Raw genomic sequence first — 16,085 nt, 5'->3', positions numbered from 1 at the left:
TGCCGGCCTTCATAGGTGCTACTCGCTAGCAGCATTTGCCCCAACAGTCTGTTGAGACTCTGGGGGGGGGGGGTTGTCTTTGTTTTGTGCATGTTTCAGTGTGCATACCACAGGCCAACAGTCGTTCTAATCGGTGAGCTAAGTGCGGCAGTGCGTACGTGCGGCACTTGGGCGCGCGAGCGATTTACGTGGGGCCGAGCCGTCGCAATGCGGCCGTGGGGCCGCAGGGGTCGAGAGCCAGGGGTCGACATTCCGCCAAGCGGGGAGCGAACCCCGGAGCAGCGGAGGCGGCGCTGCTCCACGCGCTCCTCGCGGGAAGGGGAAAAAAGAAGCCGACACCGCGCGTAAACACACCGGTCGTGACTTACTCCGCGCAGGTGGAGGTCATTAACCCGCACGGCCGCCGAGATAAATAAACAGAGCCGCTAGGAAAAATATATAATCGCACTTGATGAGCAAGCAGAGCTCCCAGCGCCTTAAACGCCAGCAGCTGCAGCCTCGACAGCAGCAACAGCAGCCTCAACAGCAACAGCCTCAGGAGCAACATCAGCAACAGCCTCAGCAGCAACAGCCTCAGCAGCAGCAGCAGCCTCAGCAGCAACAGCCTCAGCAGCAACAGCCTCCGCAGCAACAGCCTCAGCAACAGCCTCAGCAGCAACAGCCTCAGCAGCAGCAACAGCCTCAGCAACAGCCTCAGCAGCAACAGCAGCAGCAGCAACAGCCTCAGCAACAGCCTCAGCAGCAGCAGCAACAGCCTCAGCAGCAGCCTCAGCAGCAGCAACAGCCTCAGCAGCAACAGCCTCAGCAGCAACAGCCTCAGCAACAGCCTCAGCAGCAACAGCCTCAGCAGCAGCAGCCTCAGCAGCAGCAACAGCCTCAGCAGCAGCAGCAACAGCCTCAGCAACAGCCTCAGGAGCAACATCAGCAACAGCCTCAGCAGCAACAGCCTCAGCAGCAGCAGCAACAGCCTCAGCAGCAACAGCCTCAGCAGCAACAGCCTCAGCAGCAAGAGCCTCAGCAGCAGCAGCCTCAGCAGCAGCAGCAACAGCCTCAGCAACAGCCTCAGCAACAGCCTCAGGAGCAACATCAGCAACAGCCTCAGCAGGAACAGCCTCAGCAGCAGCAGCAACAGCCTCAGCAGCAGCAACAGCCTCAGCAGCAGTCTCAGCAGCAGCAGCAAAGCCTCAGCAGCAGCAGCAGCAACAGCCTCAGCAACAGCCTCAGCAGCAACAGCCTCAGCAGCAACAGCAGCAACAGCCTCAGCAGCAACAGCAGCAACAGCCTCAGCAGCAACAGCAGCAGCCTCAACAGCAGCAGCCTCAGCAGCAACAGCCTCAGCAACAGCCTCAGCAACAGCCTCAACAGCAGCAACAGCCTCAGCAGCAGCAACAGCCTCAGCAGCAGCAACAGCCTCAGCAGCAGGCTCAACAGCAACAGCCTCAGCAGCAACAGCCTCAGCAACAGCCTCAGCAGCAGCCTCAACAGCAACAGCCTCAGCAACAGCCTCAGCAACAGCCTCAAAAGCAGCAACAGCCTCAGCAACAGCCTCAGCAGCAGCAACAGCCTCAGCAGCAACAGCCTGAGCAGCAGCAGCAACAGCCTCAGCAGCAACAGCCTCAGCAGCAGCAGCCTCAGCAACAGCCTCAGCAGCAGCCTCAGCAGCAATAGCCTCAGCTGCAACAGCCTCAGCAGCAGCAGCCTCAGCAGCAGCAGCCTCAGCAGCCTCAGCAGCAGCAGCAGCCTCAACAGCAACAGCCTCAACAATAGCCTCAGCAACAGCCTCAGCAGCAACAGCCTCAGCAACAGCCTCAGCAGCAACAGCCTCAGCAGCAGCAACAACCTCAGCAGCAGCAACAGCCTCAGCAGCAACAGCCTCAGCAGCAGCCTCAGCAGCAACAGCCTCAGCAGCAGCAACAGCCTCAGCAACAGCCTCGGCACTTTGAACACGAGATTCAACTCCAAAGACTTTGTGCTGCTGTAGGTGATGAGATACCCCCGTCACGAGCGGGAGAATGCGTGCCTGCTGGTTTCCCAGTGGGGACGCTTTGTAACACCTCTGTGCCCCACAGCAACAAGGCCCTGGGTTAGATTGCTGACTGTGTGGGGTCTGCAGCTCCTCTGGTTTCCTCCCCGAGCTGAAACGTGCAATGTCAGTGGTGTTGGCCAAACATCCCAAAGTAGCGGGCCCCTCCTGAAAAAAGGAGAGTGTGGATTTCCTGAGTAGATCACTACACAGTTAAAATATTGCGTAAATAACATTTAACAGACAGGCACATGTGAAGCTTCTACTCGGGATCAGCAGGAAAGGCGCGACTCCCATCCATACGGCCGTCGTGGGGCAGTAACGTGGCCGGCGCCGTGCGTATGTCTGCCTGAGCCTCTCGAGCGACGTCCTCTCCGCACGGCCGAATCCTCCACCGAAACTAGAAACTAAACTTTTTATTTTACTTTACCACGTAATGCCCCTTGAGCTGCTATGTAAGCTCTTTTTCAGAAGCCACCTGCCTATCACAAATGATAGCTCAAGCAAGTGGCTCATCACGTAGAAATTGATAGCAGCCAAATGCTCTAAACGCGTGTTTCTAAATGTCGAGGGAAAAACCGGAGGACCCCGAGAAAAATCCACATGACCACGAGGAGAGAGAGAGAGACGCGCAAACTCCAAATATACAGCAGCAGACGTCAGGTTCGGGATCGAACCCTCGAAATCCTGTTTGCCAGGCGAGGTAGTTCACATCTCGGCCACCGAGAAACAGAGGCCCCCCCCCTCTGCCAGCTTGCGTCACGGCCAACGTCCCCGAGAGGCAGAGGTCTCTCCGCCTCCCCCCGGCGGTTGGGAAAACGCTGGGCAGATGGCGCTCGCTGTGTCTCCGCGCGCCACCTGCGATTGATTTAGCACAGCGCCGCTGATGAAGAAGCCCCCGCGGGTCGGGGGTCGGGATTATTCTCTGTTTTTGTTTTCATTTTCAGCCATAGAGGTCTCCCTTTGATCCCCCGGCGTCTCGCTCTGATCCTGCGTCTCGGGGCGTTATCTTTGGGTGGGGGGGGGGGGTGCGGTGAGAGTTGGGGGGGGAGCTGGGCAGGGAGGTCGTGAGAGAGGGGGCTGCGTGCGTGAAGGGTGAGCAGAGCAGAGGGCAGCGGGGGCACAGTGGTGGAGAGCGGCTGGTGAGGAATATTCTATTGAATTACAGTGAGTGTATTTATACTGCGAGATGTGGCTGCATGTCAGTGGGGATATTTATTTGATATCAGAGGGAATGAGGAGAGAGGCCGTGAGCCTTGGGCTTGAATAGTGGCAGGGAGTCGATGGCACGGATGGCTGGGGAGGGAAGGGAGTTCCAGGCCGTGATTCGGGGTCACGATTCGAAGTGCCCTTTGTGTGACGGAGCTGGCCAAACATCCCAATGTAGCAGCACCCTCCTGAAAATGTGTCTTGAGACTCGGCGTGATGTTTCCTGGGTAAAATAACCGTCATTCTATTGATTTACACCGTGTACTGTACCGCAACACGATATAACAATTTGCGTGCTTGTGGATAATATCCCTGATGTGACTGATATTGTCTGCATCAATGCAAATATGTTATTGTGTTGCGTACAATACAGTTTTGTCTCAAACTCGGACCCATATTTTACAGAGAGATCCCTTGACAATTCTAGATTTGAAGCTTTCGTGACTGCAAGGATCCATACTCTTTGGTTCTATTCGGTAAAGTCACGTAGGTAAAAAATAAAAATAAAAATCACCACGTTTCGGCCACAACGCAAGTGGCCTTCATCAGGTGAAGGGACCGTGCTGTCACGAAGACAGCGTTGGAATTAAGAAAGTCAAGCCAGGTCGCGTCCTTTAAGCTTTGTGGGAGGAAACCAAACGCTTTGACAAAGGAATTAGCATAAAGTGCTGATAGAACACTTAACACGGGGGGGAGGGGGAGGGGAGTTTACAAACGTTGTTTTGAAGGGATACATATATAGTAGGCGTTACTAAAAAGATCTCCAAAATTCTAAACAAACACAAGATCCTGGTCCGGTTCAATACAGTACACAAAATCCGTGACCTGATCCCATCCGTGAAGGATGTCATTCCTGACTTACAGTACCCCGGGGTTTACAAATTGAGCTGCACTTGTGGTGATTGCTATATCGGGGAGACGAAGCGATATGTCTCTGACCGAATTCGCGAGCACAAATCAGATTTGAAACACGGCAGAACGAATTCTTCTGCCGTGGCTGACCACTGTTACAACGCTGTGGGTGATCACGATATAGTGTTCTCCGATACCAAGGTCCTTTGCAAACCAATAGGTTATCATCAGAGATTTATCCACGAGGCAATTCAGATTTACAAACACAGACACAATTTCAACCGAGAAGATGGTTTCAAATTAAGCAATCATTGGAAAGATGTTCTAAATCATACCAAACATGAAACTAATTTTCAATGGCACAGTATATTTATCCAAGTAGTGATATACCAAACTTTCACAGCAGCTTATTTCCCTTCAAAACGACGTTTGTAAACTCCCCTCCCCCCGTGTTAGGTGCTCTATCAGAATTTTAGGCTAATTCCTTTGTCAAAGCATTTGGTTTCCTCCCACACAGCTTAAAGGACGCGACCTGGCTTGACTTTCTTAATTCCTACGCTGTCTTCGTGACAGCACGGTCCCTTCACCTGATGAAGGCCACTTGTGTTGTAGCCGAAACGTCGTGATTTTTGTTTTATTTTTTACCTACGTGACTTTACCGAATAGAACCAAAGAGTATAGATCCCTTGACAATCAACATCTAGCAGTTCGCCAGCCTTGGTTTAAGCGAGCCCTACTCTGCCAAGTATTTTTATGTTTAACTTCTTTCGCACCTACGTAGCTAACCGTGCTAATTGGAGGTACCCATTCAACGCTTGCCCAAATGAGATTCTTTAGCTTAATATTATTAACGTAATACTTGTTATGATTCATCCAAAGTATAAGATGGTGTCACATTGAGGCTGTTGGAGTAAATAGAAGTACAATAAGCAAGACCATGAAAAAAATCATAAATAGTAGAAACATCAACAGAGGAGTGTGGGGAAGGAGACGACCCGGCGGTTGTTGGCTGCTGTTGAGCGCCGCGCGCGCAGCTGTGAGTCTTCTCGGCAGAGCGGCGGGGCGAGTCCATTAACCACTTGACTCCTACGCGGGCCGGGGGACACGGGGCCATGCGCAGGGCTTCGCGGGACGTGTCCGCTTGCGTGTCCGCTGGCGTGTGCGTGTCCGTTAGCTTGTCCATTAGCGTGTGCGTTGGCGTGTCCGCCGGCGTGTGCGTTAGCGTCGCTGGCGTGAGCCCTGCACACAGTCTGCATGACGGATGTTGTTCTCTGTGTTTTCGGATAACCCCGCATTTTTTGCGGAATGATGCTGACCGGAGCATGGATCACGGCATTGTGGGGGATGTGGGAGGGTATCACGTGTGTGTGTGTAGGTGTTTACCTCTGTGTGAGGAGCGGTGGTGCAGCGGTTAGCGCGCTGTGCTGTGGACCTGGCGACCAGGGTTCGATTCCCGCTCACGGTTAACAGCAGTGACGATTGTCTGAACCGGTCCCGGGCCTCCCCTGGGTCGACTCAGCCTCAAATGAGACAAAAGCGGCCTTCGTAGGTGCTCGCTAACAGCACTTGTTTCAGGCTCTGCGGGGGATCTTTGTCCTTAATCCGGTGTGTTTATGTGTGTGTGGAGCGGTGAGAGAGAGCCCGCTGCACTACTACAAGCCTGGAGACCCGGCCACGGTTAACATCAGCTGTGAGCGATATCTGAACCGGTCTCGGACCCCCATTCCTTCCCCCCAAAAAAAGACACTGCCAAGTTCCGGTCTTCTCCTAGGTCGCCTCAGCCTTAAAATGTGCATCTGTTGCAGTGTGCAAACTTCAGCACTGCGGAGGCAAAGGCGGCCCGGCGTGGTGCAGTCCGCTCGTGTGCCGTGACGTCCTTAATAGGTGGTCGCTAACAACACTTGCCCGCGCAACCTGTGGGCTGTATGGGGGATCTTTGTCTTGTGTGTGTGTGTGGGGAGCAGTAGTGTAATCGTTCACTGCACTACGAAGCCAATGGCCTGGATTCCATTCTTCGTCATGGACAGCATCAGCGGCGAGTGTTGTCTGACCCTGCCCGGGGCCTCCCCGAGATGGATTCAGCCATAATTAAGTACCTGGTGCTGTGTGAATATCAGAACCAGGGAAGACAAATGCGACCAGGCTTATTACAATTCATCCCACCTATGATTTGATTCGCCCCCCCACCCGACCCACTCCAAGACCCGGACCGTACCGACTGAGCCTGAGCACAATGAGGGCGAAGGACGCGAGCACCGACTAAGAAATACAAATTAATTTGGCTGAGCAATGCCCTCCTCACTGCGTCCCCGCCGCCCGGAGTAGTTAAACTTGGCTACCTCGTGGTATCGTGTGTCCACTAACGCTGTGCCCCTTCGGCCTGCCCCTTGCCCTTTGACCCCTGCCCCCCCGACCTCCAACCCCCCCCCCCCCCGACCGGCCGCAGTGTGCCGCCGCGTGCTGTGTGGGTTTGGCGCGACGTGCGAGCGCGACCCCGAGGAACCGGACCGCGGGGTGTGCGTGTGCCGCCGCGCCGACTGCCTGGCCGTGGTGGCGCCCGTGTGCGGCTCGGACGGCGCCACCTACGCCAACGAGTGCGAGCTGGAGCGCGCCCAGTGCACGCAGCAGCGCCGCATCCGCGTCAGCAGCCGCGGGCCCTGCGGTGAGTGACGTCGCCGTTCGCCGGTCCGTCTTGGGGGATGTGACGCCTTAGCCACGTCCGTCCGTCCATCAGTCTGTCCGTCCGTCCGTCTGTCTCAGGTTTTTATTTATTCCACGAGTTTTCCACCCACGAGCCTCTCCAGCAAAACGGCTCCACCGCTGGGCCTAGGAGGATATTTTAAACAAATAGATGAATGTGATAATTGACATATATAAGGCGCAATTCATCCAGGGATCTCAGTGCACCATGCAAGACATCGGGAAATATAAATCCTACAATGAATGCACATAATTCATAAAGAAGTTAACTTTAATCAATGACACTCACATGCACTAAAATAACGGCTTGATATTGCGAAGGAGTCGAACAGTACACTTAATCACATTTCGTGATGTTGAAAACAATCAAATTTCCCGGGCATAGCTTCAGTCAGAGCTGGCAACCTCCTCACTCCCTCCTCCTCCTCCCTCTTCCGATCCGCCATCCCACGCGCACCTCTCCTCGCGATTCCCCTGCAGCAGCAGCAGCAGCTGCGGTGGCGACAGTGGCCTCCCAGCTGTCGCTGTGCCCCTGGGTGGGCCTGGACCCCTCCTAGACGAGGTTGCACAATCGGCGAGCCGAGGGAGCCGTCAAGCGCCCCGCTCCGTGTTTACAGAGACACCGCAATGGGGACCGCCCGGCTTGCAGAGTCGCCGCGACCCCACGCTGACCCCGCTCGGACGGCGCTCAGATCTTTGTCTTTGTGCTTGCGTACGAGGATCGGCGGGGCGCGGCGGTTAGTGCGCCGCGAACCTCAACAGCACCGGGTTCGATTCCCCACTCGCGACCAGTAACGGTGACGAATATTAGAGCCGATCTTGGGCCTCCCGTAGGTCGACTCCACCTTAAACGAGTGCCCGGTGCGGTGTGTACAAAACATCGGCATTGACCGCCCAACCTCCTCGCGCGCCGTGCCGTGCTCCTTAGGCGCAGCTCGCGAACGGCGCTTGTCCCGACGGCCCGTTAAAGGCCACGCGGGGGATCTTTTGTCTCTCGCAGGGGCGCGCGAGCCGTGCAGCGGCGTGGCCTGCGGCCTGGGCGCCTCCTGCGTGTCGGTGCCGGACGGCTCGCCGCCCCGCTGCGTGTGCCCTTCCTCGTGCGCCAGCGCCGCCAATGCCAGCGTGTGCGGCACTGACGGCGTCACGTACCGCAGCGCGTGCGACATGAACAAGCGCGCGTGCGAGACGGCCACCGACATCCGCTACAAGTTCGCCGGGGAGTGCGGTGAGTGCCGTACGGCTGGTGGGTCGGTCACGCGGAGATGGGCGCTGCCAAGTCCAAAATAAACTCCTGGTTGGAGATCCACTTACCACTGGTGGAACCATCAACTCACCCACCCACTCACCCACTCACCCACCCACCCACTCACCCACTCACCATTGCTGCAACCATCAACTCACTCACTCACCAACTCACCCACCCACTTACCACTGGTGGAACCATCAAATCACTCACCCACCCACCCACTCACCCACTCACCACTGCTGCAACTATCAACTCACTCACCAACTCACCCACCCACTTACCACTGGTGGAACCATCAACTCACCCACCCACTCACCCACTCACCCACCCACCCACTCACCCACTCACCATTGCTGCAACCATCAACTCACTCACCAACTCACCCACCCACTTACCACTGGTGGAACCATCAAATCACTCACCCACCCACCCACTCACCCACTCACCACTGCTGCAACCATCAACTCACTCACTCACCAAGTCACCCACCCACTTACCACTGGTGGAACCATCAAATCACTCACCCACCCACTCACCCACTCACCACTGCTGCAACCAACAAATTCGTCAGGATCATCGTGTGTGGCCTAACGCACAAATGAATGATGAGAGTCCTCGCAGGTTACATTTGTTACGCTCCCCTCCCTCTCCGCTCCCCCTCGGTAGACCCGTGCGCGGCCGTGACGCCGGGCCCCGACGAGGTGTGCCGCGTGGCACCGCGGTCCCGCAAGGCGGTGCTGCTGCCGCCGCCGGAGTCGTGCCCCGAGGGCGACGCGGGCGCCGTGTGCGGGGACGACGGCGTCACCTACGCCAGCGAGTGCCACTTGGAGCGCGCGGGGGCGCGGGCCGGCCTGAGGCTGCGCAGGCTTCACGGCGGGCAGTGCGCCCAGCACGGTACCCTTGCCACGGTGACGACGCGGGCGGCACGGATAATGGTGGCGGTGATGGTGACAGTGTGACAGCACGGTTGGCGTGGATGATGATGCTCATGATGGCGAGGTTGATGAGACTGATTGATAATTAAGGGGATGGTCGTGATTACGGTGACAAAATTGACAGCGTAGTTGACGAAGACAATGATGATGCTGTTGACAACGCAGATGGTGATTGTGACGATCATAGCGATGACGGTTGTGGCGATGACGACGATGACGGCAATTATCCTGATAGAAGAGTGGCAGCGTGTCGGTGACCACCGGCCAGACCCGCGCTGAGCACGACCCCCAGAACCCCCGTGCACCAAAACCCCACGGCGCCAACCACGGCGCGGGCCCGGGCGGCCGCATCGTCGGGTGACGTTAACCCCTCCCCCCCCCCCCCCGGCCACCTCTCCCCTCCCTTTTCCCCGCCATCTCAGAGCGGTGCCCACGCCCGTGCCAGCACGGCGCTCTCTGCGCCGTCTCCGGCGGGGTGGCACGCTGCTCGTGCGAGCGCGTTGCGTGCGACGGCGCCTTCCGCCCGCTGTGCTCCGCCGACGGGCGCACCTTCGGCAACGGATGCGAGCGGCAGCGCGCCGCCTGCCTGGAGGGGGCCGACGTCCCCGTGGAACACGAAGGGCCCTGCAGTGAGTGCCGCCGGGGGCAACGCGGGCGGTCGCGCGGCACCCTCGGAATTTTAATGCTAATGATATTGATTAATCCCGCGGTGGTGGCGAGATGTTATCTCCCTCGCCTGGTTTGCAGGAGGTCGTGGGTTCGATCGCGACCCAGACGCCTGTTGTACATTTCGAGTTTGCGTGTCTCTCTCCCCGTGGTCGCGTGGATTTTTTTCTGGGTCCTCCCTCCATGTTTAGGAACATGCGTTTAAAGTTTTTGGCTGCTATCAATTTCCACGTGATAAGCCACTTCGTTGAGCGATCTTTTATGCCAGCCAGGTCGCTTCTTGAAAATATCTATATAGCAGCGCAGAGGGTCTTACCTGGAAGAATAAAACATAGTTTAGTTTTGGAATTAATGACGATTGAGAGATTGCAAAGCGCGCTACGGGTATCCGTTCGCCGCCCTCGGATTGGAGGGCGGGGAAAACGATTCAGACGCGCGGTAAATCACAGACGACGAGGGAGGCAGCCAGAACCTGGCACCCACAATTGCATAAGCTCTGTGGTCCTATCTTGGGATGCTTGGCCAACTCCATTGCCAAGTGTTGAGACACGTGGGAGGAAACAGGAGTGTCCGGAAAAAAAACTCCACGGAACAAATTAATCCCACTTGCTGTCGTGTCCCACACCCTGGCTGCCTAACCGCGACCTTGACGCCCCGGTTAGGGAGGGAGTTTCACGAGCGCACGCGCGCGTGTCTGTGTGATCCACCAACCCTCTCGGCTCGCACAGTGATGGCTCAAAGTGTAGCCACGGGCGTTATTCACACGCACGCTCTCATTCCGTATTGACAACCGCCAGGTGGGCTCGCCCATCATCATCATCATCATCCTTTCGGGGTCAATAAAATAGCCACCACTTTGTTAAGGAGTCAACGGTGGTTGTCCTATGGATGGACTTGCCGCTGCCATGGGAATGTGTAATTTCCACCACTAGCTCTGCAGGGCTGTAAACGGGAAATGAGCCACAAGGCCTCAATGCATTGGTGCTCATCTGCATCCTTCTGCTCTCGTCCTCACGACGCCACCCTCCCCGCACCCCCAGATGTGCAACCTCCGCGTACGCTCACCCCCGCCAATCCTGTGTGCGGCGCCCCCACCGTCTCGTGCCTCCCCCCCCCCCCCCGCAGAGCCGCTGCTGGCGAGCCCGTGCCAGGGCGTGCGGTGCGGGATGGGCGCTCGCTGCGTGCTCAAGGGCGGCGCGCCGGTGTGCGAGTGCCAGGCCGTGTGCCCGCCGCACGTTTACGAGCCGGTGTGCGGCGCCGACAACCACACCTACGCCAGCACCTGCGAGCTCGAGAGCATGGCCTGCGCCATGCAGCGAACCATCGGCGTGCACCACCGCGGGGCCTGCGGTGAGGGCCGACGCGGCACGCTTGGCGCACGAGCGGCACGCGCGCGGCTCGTGGCTACGCACGCGGCACGCCGCACGCACGGCACGCGAGCGGCACAACGCTCGCGTGTTGAGCGGCACAACGCTCGCGTGTTGAGCGGCACAACGCTCGCGTGTTGAGCGGCACAACGCTCGCGTGTTGAGCGGCACAACGCTCGCGTGTTGAGCGGCACAACGCTCGCGTGTTGAGCGGCACAACGCTCGCGTGTTGAGCGGCACAACGCTCGCGTGTTGTGCGGCACAACGCTCGCGTGTTGAGCGGCACAACGCTCGCGTGTTGTGCGGCACAACGCTCGCGTGTTGAGCGGCACAACGCTCGTGTGCCGCTCAACACACGCAAGCCGCGCGAGGAGGGTTTCACCCATTGCGGCGTACCCAGGAACGCTTCCGAGATAGACTTCCCTACGAAGACTCGCGTGATTCCACGGGCAAAAACCGGGTTACGAACGAGAAGCGAACGACGATTTAACACGTAGGCTTTCGAAAACCTCTATTATGGACAAACGACGATTGTCGAATGTCGCGTGAGACGCCGCTGCTCGGCCACCGACGGCCCCTCGGTCGGAGTTTCGACGTCGGCGACTCGGCCCACGCGGCCCGTGAAGAAAAATCCACGGCGAGAATTTGGGGGCCGCAGCCCCCAAACCGCGGCCCTCCAGAGACGGCGGCGGCACCTCCCCCGGCGCTCGGCCTCCAGTGCCGCGGCCGCGGCCGCCAGATCCTCGCGTGGCCCAACCGCGACGCTTAAACCAGACCCCGGCGCGCCCGCGCGGAGGGACCGTGAGCGTCCTCTGCCCCCCGACCCCCGTGAGTTACGAGCCGACGGGGGCCCGGCCCGGCCGCGTGTTCCCGTGACGTCCCCGCCGCTCGCGCCCGCCGCCGTTCGCGTCTCATTAAACCGCGGTCTCGGCGTCCCGCTGAGCCGGCGATCCGGTGCGATGGAGACGCCTCCCTGGGCCTGAGCCCGAGCTCAGCGCGTCTCCGCACGAGCCGCTCCGCTTTGTTTTCTGTTCTCTGCGCGTCGCGACGGCGCGGCTTACACCGTAAGCTGCTGCACCGCTGCTCCCGCTGTGTTCCCCGTACTAACTGTGCCGTGAACCTTGCCTCTGGCAGGCTGCCTGAACTAGCAAGGTGCCTGGCTGGGAGCCTGACTAGCAAGGTGCCTGGCTGGGAGACTGACTAGCAAGGTGCCTGGCTGGGAGCCTGACTAGCAAGGTGCCTGGCTGGGAGCCTGATTAGCCGTGTGCCTGGCTGGGAGCTTGACTAGCAAGGTGCCTGGCTGGGAGCCTGACTAGCAATGTGCCTGGCTGGGAGCCTGACTAGCAAGGTGCCTGGCTGGGAGCCTGATTAGCCGTGTGCCTGGCTGGGAGCCTGATTAGCCGTGTGCCTGGCTGGGAGCCTGATTAGCCGTGTGCCTGGCTGGGAGCCTGATTAGCCGTGTGCCTGCCTAACTGGTCACCTGGTTCGGCACATGACCTGTAGAGCACCTGCCTGATTTCCAGCCAAGTTCCATGCAATTCCGGCCGCTTGGCCAGGCGGCCGGCTCATTGACTGTGGGGCTGCGCGTCTGCCTGGCCGACTGACCACTTGCTTACATGCCTGTCTAACTGCCTATTTAACTGCCTGTCTAACTGCCTGTTCGCTCGTCTGTCTGTCCGTGCGTGGGTGCGGCCGTTTGCCCGACTCCGTGACACCGTTACGACCGATCCTCCTTGGCGGTGACGCTGCACGGCTGTGACTCCCCCCAACCCCCGTTGGACCGCGCTCGCCCGCCTCCCTCGCCCGCCCGGCCCGCCCGGCCCGCCCGGCCCGCCCGGCCCGCCCGACCCGCCCGGCCTGTCGTCTCGACCCCGGCCGTCCCCGCACCGCCGATCGGCGCAGACCGCTGCTCGGGCTGCCGGTTCGGCGCGGTGTGCGACGGCGAGGCGGGGCGCTGCGTGTGCCCCGGCGTGTGCGCGGGCGCCCGCAGCCCCGTGTGCGGCACGGACGGGCGCACGTACGCGGGCGAGTGCGACATGAACGTGCGCGCGTGCGCGGAGCAGCGCCACATCGCCGTGGCGTCCCGCGGCGAGTGCAGTAAGTGTCCCGCGGCGCTGGAAATTCCACATCGCCCTGGTAGAGGGCGGCTTCTACGCGCTGCCCCGTCCTGCGCTGGCTGGTTGGCACGTCCCCTCCCTCCCCGCGATGGCCCTGCTGTGGCCGCCGCCACTGCCGATGCTCTTAGGCTGCGGTCGTCCTTCTGACGGAGCTGCTCGATGCGGCCTCACCGGCCGAGTCTCCGGGTCTCGTGAATGCACAACGTTGCTCCGAGTTGCAATGCGGTCGAGCAACAAAGACCCCGGCACCACGCGTACACGTGTCCAAAAGCAAACCCAAGCACGTGTGTGTGTCGATATGCGTGCCCCACGTGTTTGTGTGTGCATTTGTGTGTCCACACTCGTGCGACTGCGCGCGCGTGTGCGGCGTCCGTGCGTCAGGCCGTGTGTCCGCTGCGTGCACGTACGTGCTTTTGTATACTTCCGCGTGTCCGTCCGTGTCTCCGCGTGTCCGTCCGTGTCTCCGCGTGTCCGTCCGTGTCTCCGCGTGTCCGTCCGTGTCTCCGCGTGCCCGTCCGTGTCTCCGCGTGTCCGTCCGTGTCTCCGCGTGTCCGTCCGTGTCTCCGCGTGTCCGTCCGTGTCTCCGCGCGTCCGTCCGTGTCTCCGCGTGCCCGTCCGTGTCTCCGCGTGTCCGTCCGTGTCTCCGCGTGCCCGCGCACGTGAACGCCCCTACGTGCGCGCGCCCCTCCCGCCCCCGCCCCTTCCCCCGCCCCGATAGAGACGTGCGGCGGGGAGGTCTGCTCGTTTGGCGCCGTGTGCCTGTCCGGGCGCTGCTCGTGCCCCCCGTGCCCCCCGGGGGAGCGCGGCCCCCCCGTGTGCGGGAGCGACGGGCGCACGCACCCCAGCGCCTGCGAGCTGCGCGCCACGGCCTGCCGCCTGCGCGAGGTCCTCAACGTCACCCACGACGGCGCCTGCGACGGTACGCCCCCCCGCAGGCCCTCGTCCCACGCGCGGGGGTCACGGGGGGTCACGGGGGGTCACGGGGGGTCACGCTCTTTATTTCTTTGGGCCAATTTTAAGCGCCTGGCCCATAATCCAGCAGCAGGGGTTGGTGGATCACCGCACGAATGTTGCGAGGCTCCCTGCACGTGGGTGGGCGTCGAGGAGGAGCCGTACCCCTGGTTCGCCAGGAGAAGGCGGCGCGGCAGAAATGTGGACTCCACCTGTTCCATTTGTACGGGGATAGAGTGTTTCTCCCTCGCACGCCTGGCTTTTCTCCGTGTGCTCTGCTTTCCTCCTAACATGTAAACATTCGTCTATTGGCCGATAACGCATTCATATGGATAGAGGATGGAAGAACTTTGGCAATTGTTGGGAGCACCGCGTAGCTGCTGCTAATCTCGCGCCTCTCAGTCGCCCTCTCTCCTCGAGAACCAGTTCGTGTCTGCCTGTCCATGCCACCATCAATCTGACTATATACCTACCTCCATTTGTCCGTGTGTGTGTGTGTGTGTATGCCTGCGCGTCCGTATGTGCGTGTGTGTCTGTGCGGATCTGTCTGTTCGTGCGTCCGCGCGTGCGTGTATACCCGTGCGCGTATGCGTGCGTGTGCGTTTGCGTATGCGTGCGTGTGCGTGCGTGTGCCCGTGCGAGCGTGTATACCCGTGTGCGTGTGCGTGCGTGTGCGCCGCGTGCCCGCGCGTGCGTGCGTGCGTGCGCGCTCTCAGACTGCGAGGAGGAGGGGGGCGAGGGCGGCGTGTCGGGGTCGGGCTCCTCGGGCGACGTGTGCCTGGAGGAGCGCTGCCTGCGCTTCGGGGGCCAGTGGGACGACGACGTCGAGGACACGCGCTGCCTCTGCGACTTCGCCTGCCACAGCGTCGCGCTCAGCCCGGTGAGGGCCCCCGCCCGCCCAATCCTGCGCGGCAGCGCCGCGCTGCGCTACGAACGCGGCCACCCGAGTTCAATTCCCGCTCGCGGCCAACGCCGGTGACGACTATTTGAACCGGTCGTGGGCCTCCCCTAGGTGCACTCAGCCTCAAATGAGTACCCGGTGCGGTGCGTAAACATCGCCGGTGGCGTTGGGCACCCACCCCGTCGTTTTCGATGTCGGCCTTCGTCGCTGCTACTCGCTAACAGCACCAACAGTCTGTTGAGGCTCTATTGGGAACCTTGTCTTCGCGCGTGCTTGCAGGTGTGCGGCTCGGACGGGGTGACGTACGGCAGTGAATGCGAGCTGAAGAAGGCGCGCTGCGACCGGCAGACGGACCTCACGTTAGCGCGGCTCGGACCCTGCATCAGGGGTGAGCGCATGCGTGTACTGTATATGCACAAGCGTGCGCGTGTACTGTATATGCACATGCGGAGCGGTGGCGCAGCGGTTAGCGCGCTTAAACTTTTAACCCGGCGAACCTGGCTTTCCGCTCACGATCAACAAATGGCGAATATTTAAACCAGTCCTGGGTCTCTCCTAGGTAGTGTTAGCCTTCATTATCCGGTTCAGTCTGAAACATCATCACTGGGTAGACAAAAGCGGCCACCCACCCTCTCGTGTGCCGTGCCGGTCTTCATAGGTACTCGCTAACAGCACTTGCCCAACAGTCTGCTCAATGCTATACTCGGGATCTTTGTCTTTGTCATTGCAGATGATTGTGGGGAACAAATTCCCAAACAAACAATACCTCTCCAGACTCAACGTGAAATAGTGCCCCATTGTGCGAAGCTGTGCTGCACACGTGTGCACGTGTGAGTGTGCGTGTGTATGAGTTTATGTGCACGTGTGCGTGCGTATGAGTTTGTGTGCGCGTGTTCACGCACGTTAACGCACGCGAAACTCCTCCCCCGTACCCCCTCACAGAGCCTGCCCCCCTTCCCACGACCTCCGCCGACCCCGTGGCCCACTGCAGCCAATCGGTGTACGGCTGCTGCCCCGACAACCAGACAGCTGCCCTCGGCGTAGGGCTCGCCGGCTGCCCCAGTGAGTGGGGGCTAACGGTGACACGCACAGGACGTGACGCACGAGGTGTCACGCGC

General features: G+C 59.8%; 1 protein-coding gene across 2 annotated transcripts in view; it reads left to right on the top strand.

Annotated features, from left to right (window-relative positions):
- LOC116946850 (agrin-like) overlaps positions 1 to 16,085 on the top strand; it is a 156,263-nt gene that overhangs the window by 122,328 nt on the left and 17,850 nt on the right. Inside the window, exons 4-13 of one of the 2 annotated variants that reach the window (XM_032962053.2) lie at positions 6,531 to 6,746; positions 7,785 to 8,009; positions 8,697 to 8,924; positions 9,388 to 9,594; positions 10,757 to 10,981; positions 12,901 to 13,095; positions 13,834 to 14,034; positions 14,783 to 14,946; positions 15,247 to 15,355; positions 15,910 to 16,029. In XM_032962053.2, coding sequence (XP_032817944.1) covers positions 6,531 to 6,746; positions 7,785 to 8,009; positions 8,697 to 8,924; positions 9,388 to 9,594; positions 10,757 to 10,981; positions 12,901 to 13,095; positions 13,834 to 14,034; positions 14,783 to 14,946; positions 15,247 to 15,355; positions 15,910 to 16,029 — 1,890 coding nt within the window. The remainder of the gene's footprint in view (positions 1 to 6,530; positions 6,747 to 7,784; positions 8,010 to 8,696; positions 8,925 to 9,387; positions 9,595 to 10,756; positions 10,982 to 12,900; positions 13,096 to 13,833; positions 14,035 to 14,782; positions 14,947 to 15,246; positions 15,356 to 15,909; positions 16,030 to 16,085) is intronic. The other variant, XM_032962054.2, reaches the window with a different exon arrangement.

Source organism: Petromyzon marinus, chromosome 28, assembly GCF_048934315.1.
Source record: "Petromyzon marinus isolate PM22_M1 ecotype Great Lakes invasive population chromosome 28, UKy_Petmar_22M1.pri1.0, whole genome shotgun sequence".
NCBI classification, from domain to species: domain Eukaryota; kingdom Metazoa; phylum Chordata; class Hyperoartia; order Petromyzontiformes; family Petromyzontidae; genus Petromyzon; species Petromyzon marinus.
The sequence above is the reverse complement of the archived record's forward strand: the minus strand, read 5'-3'. Positions and strand labels throughout refer to the sequence as shown.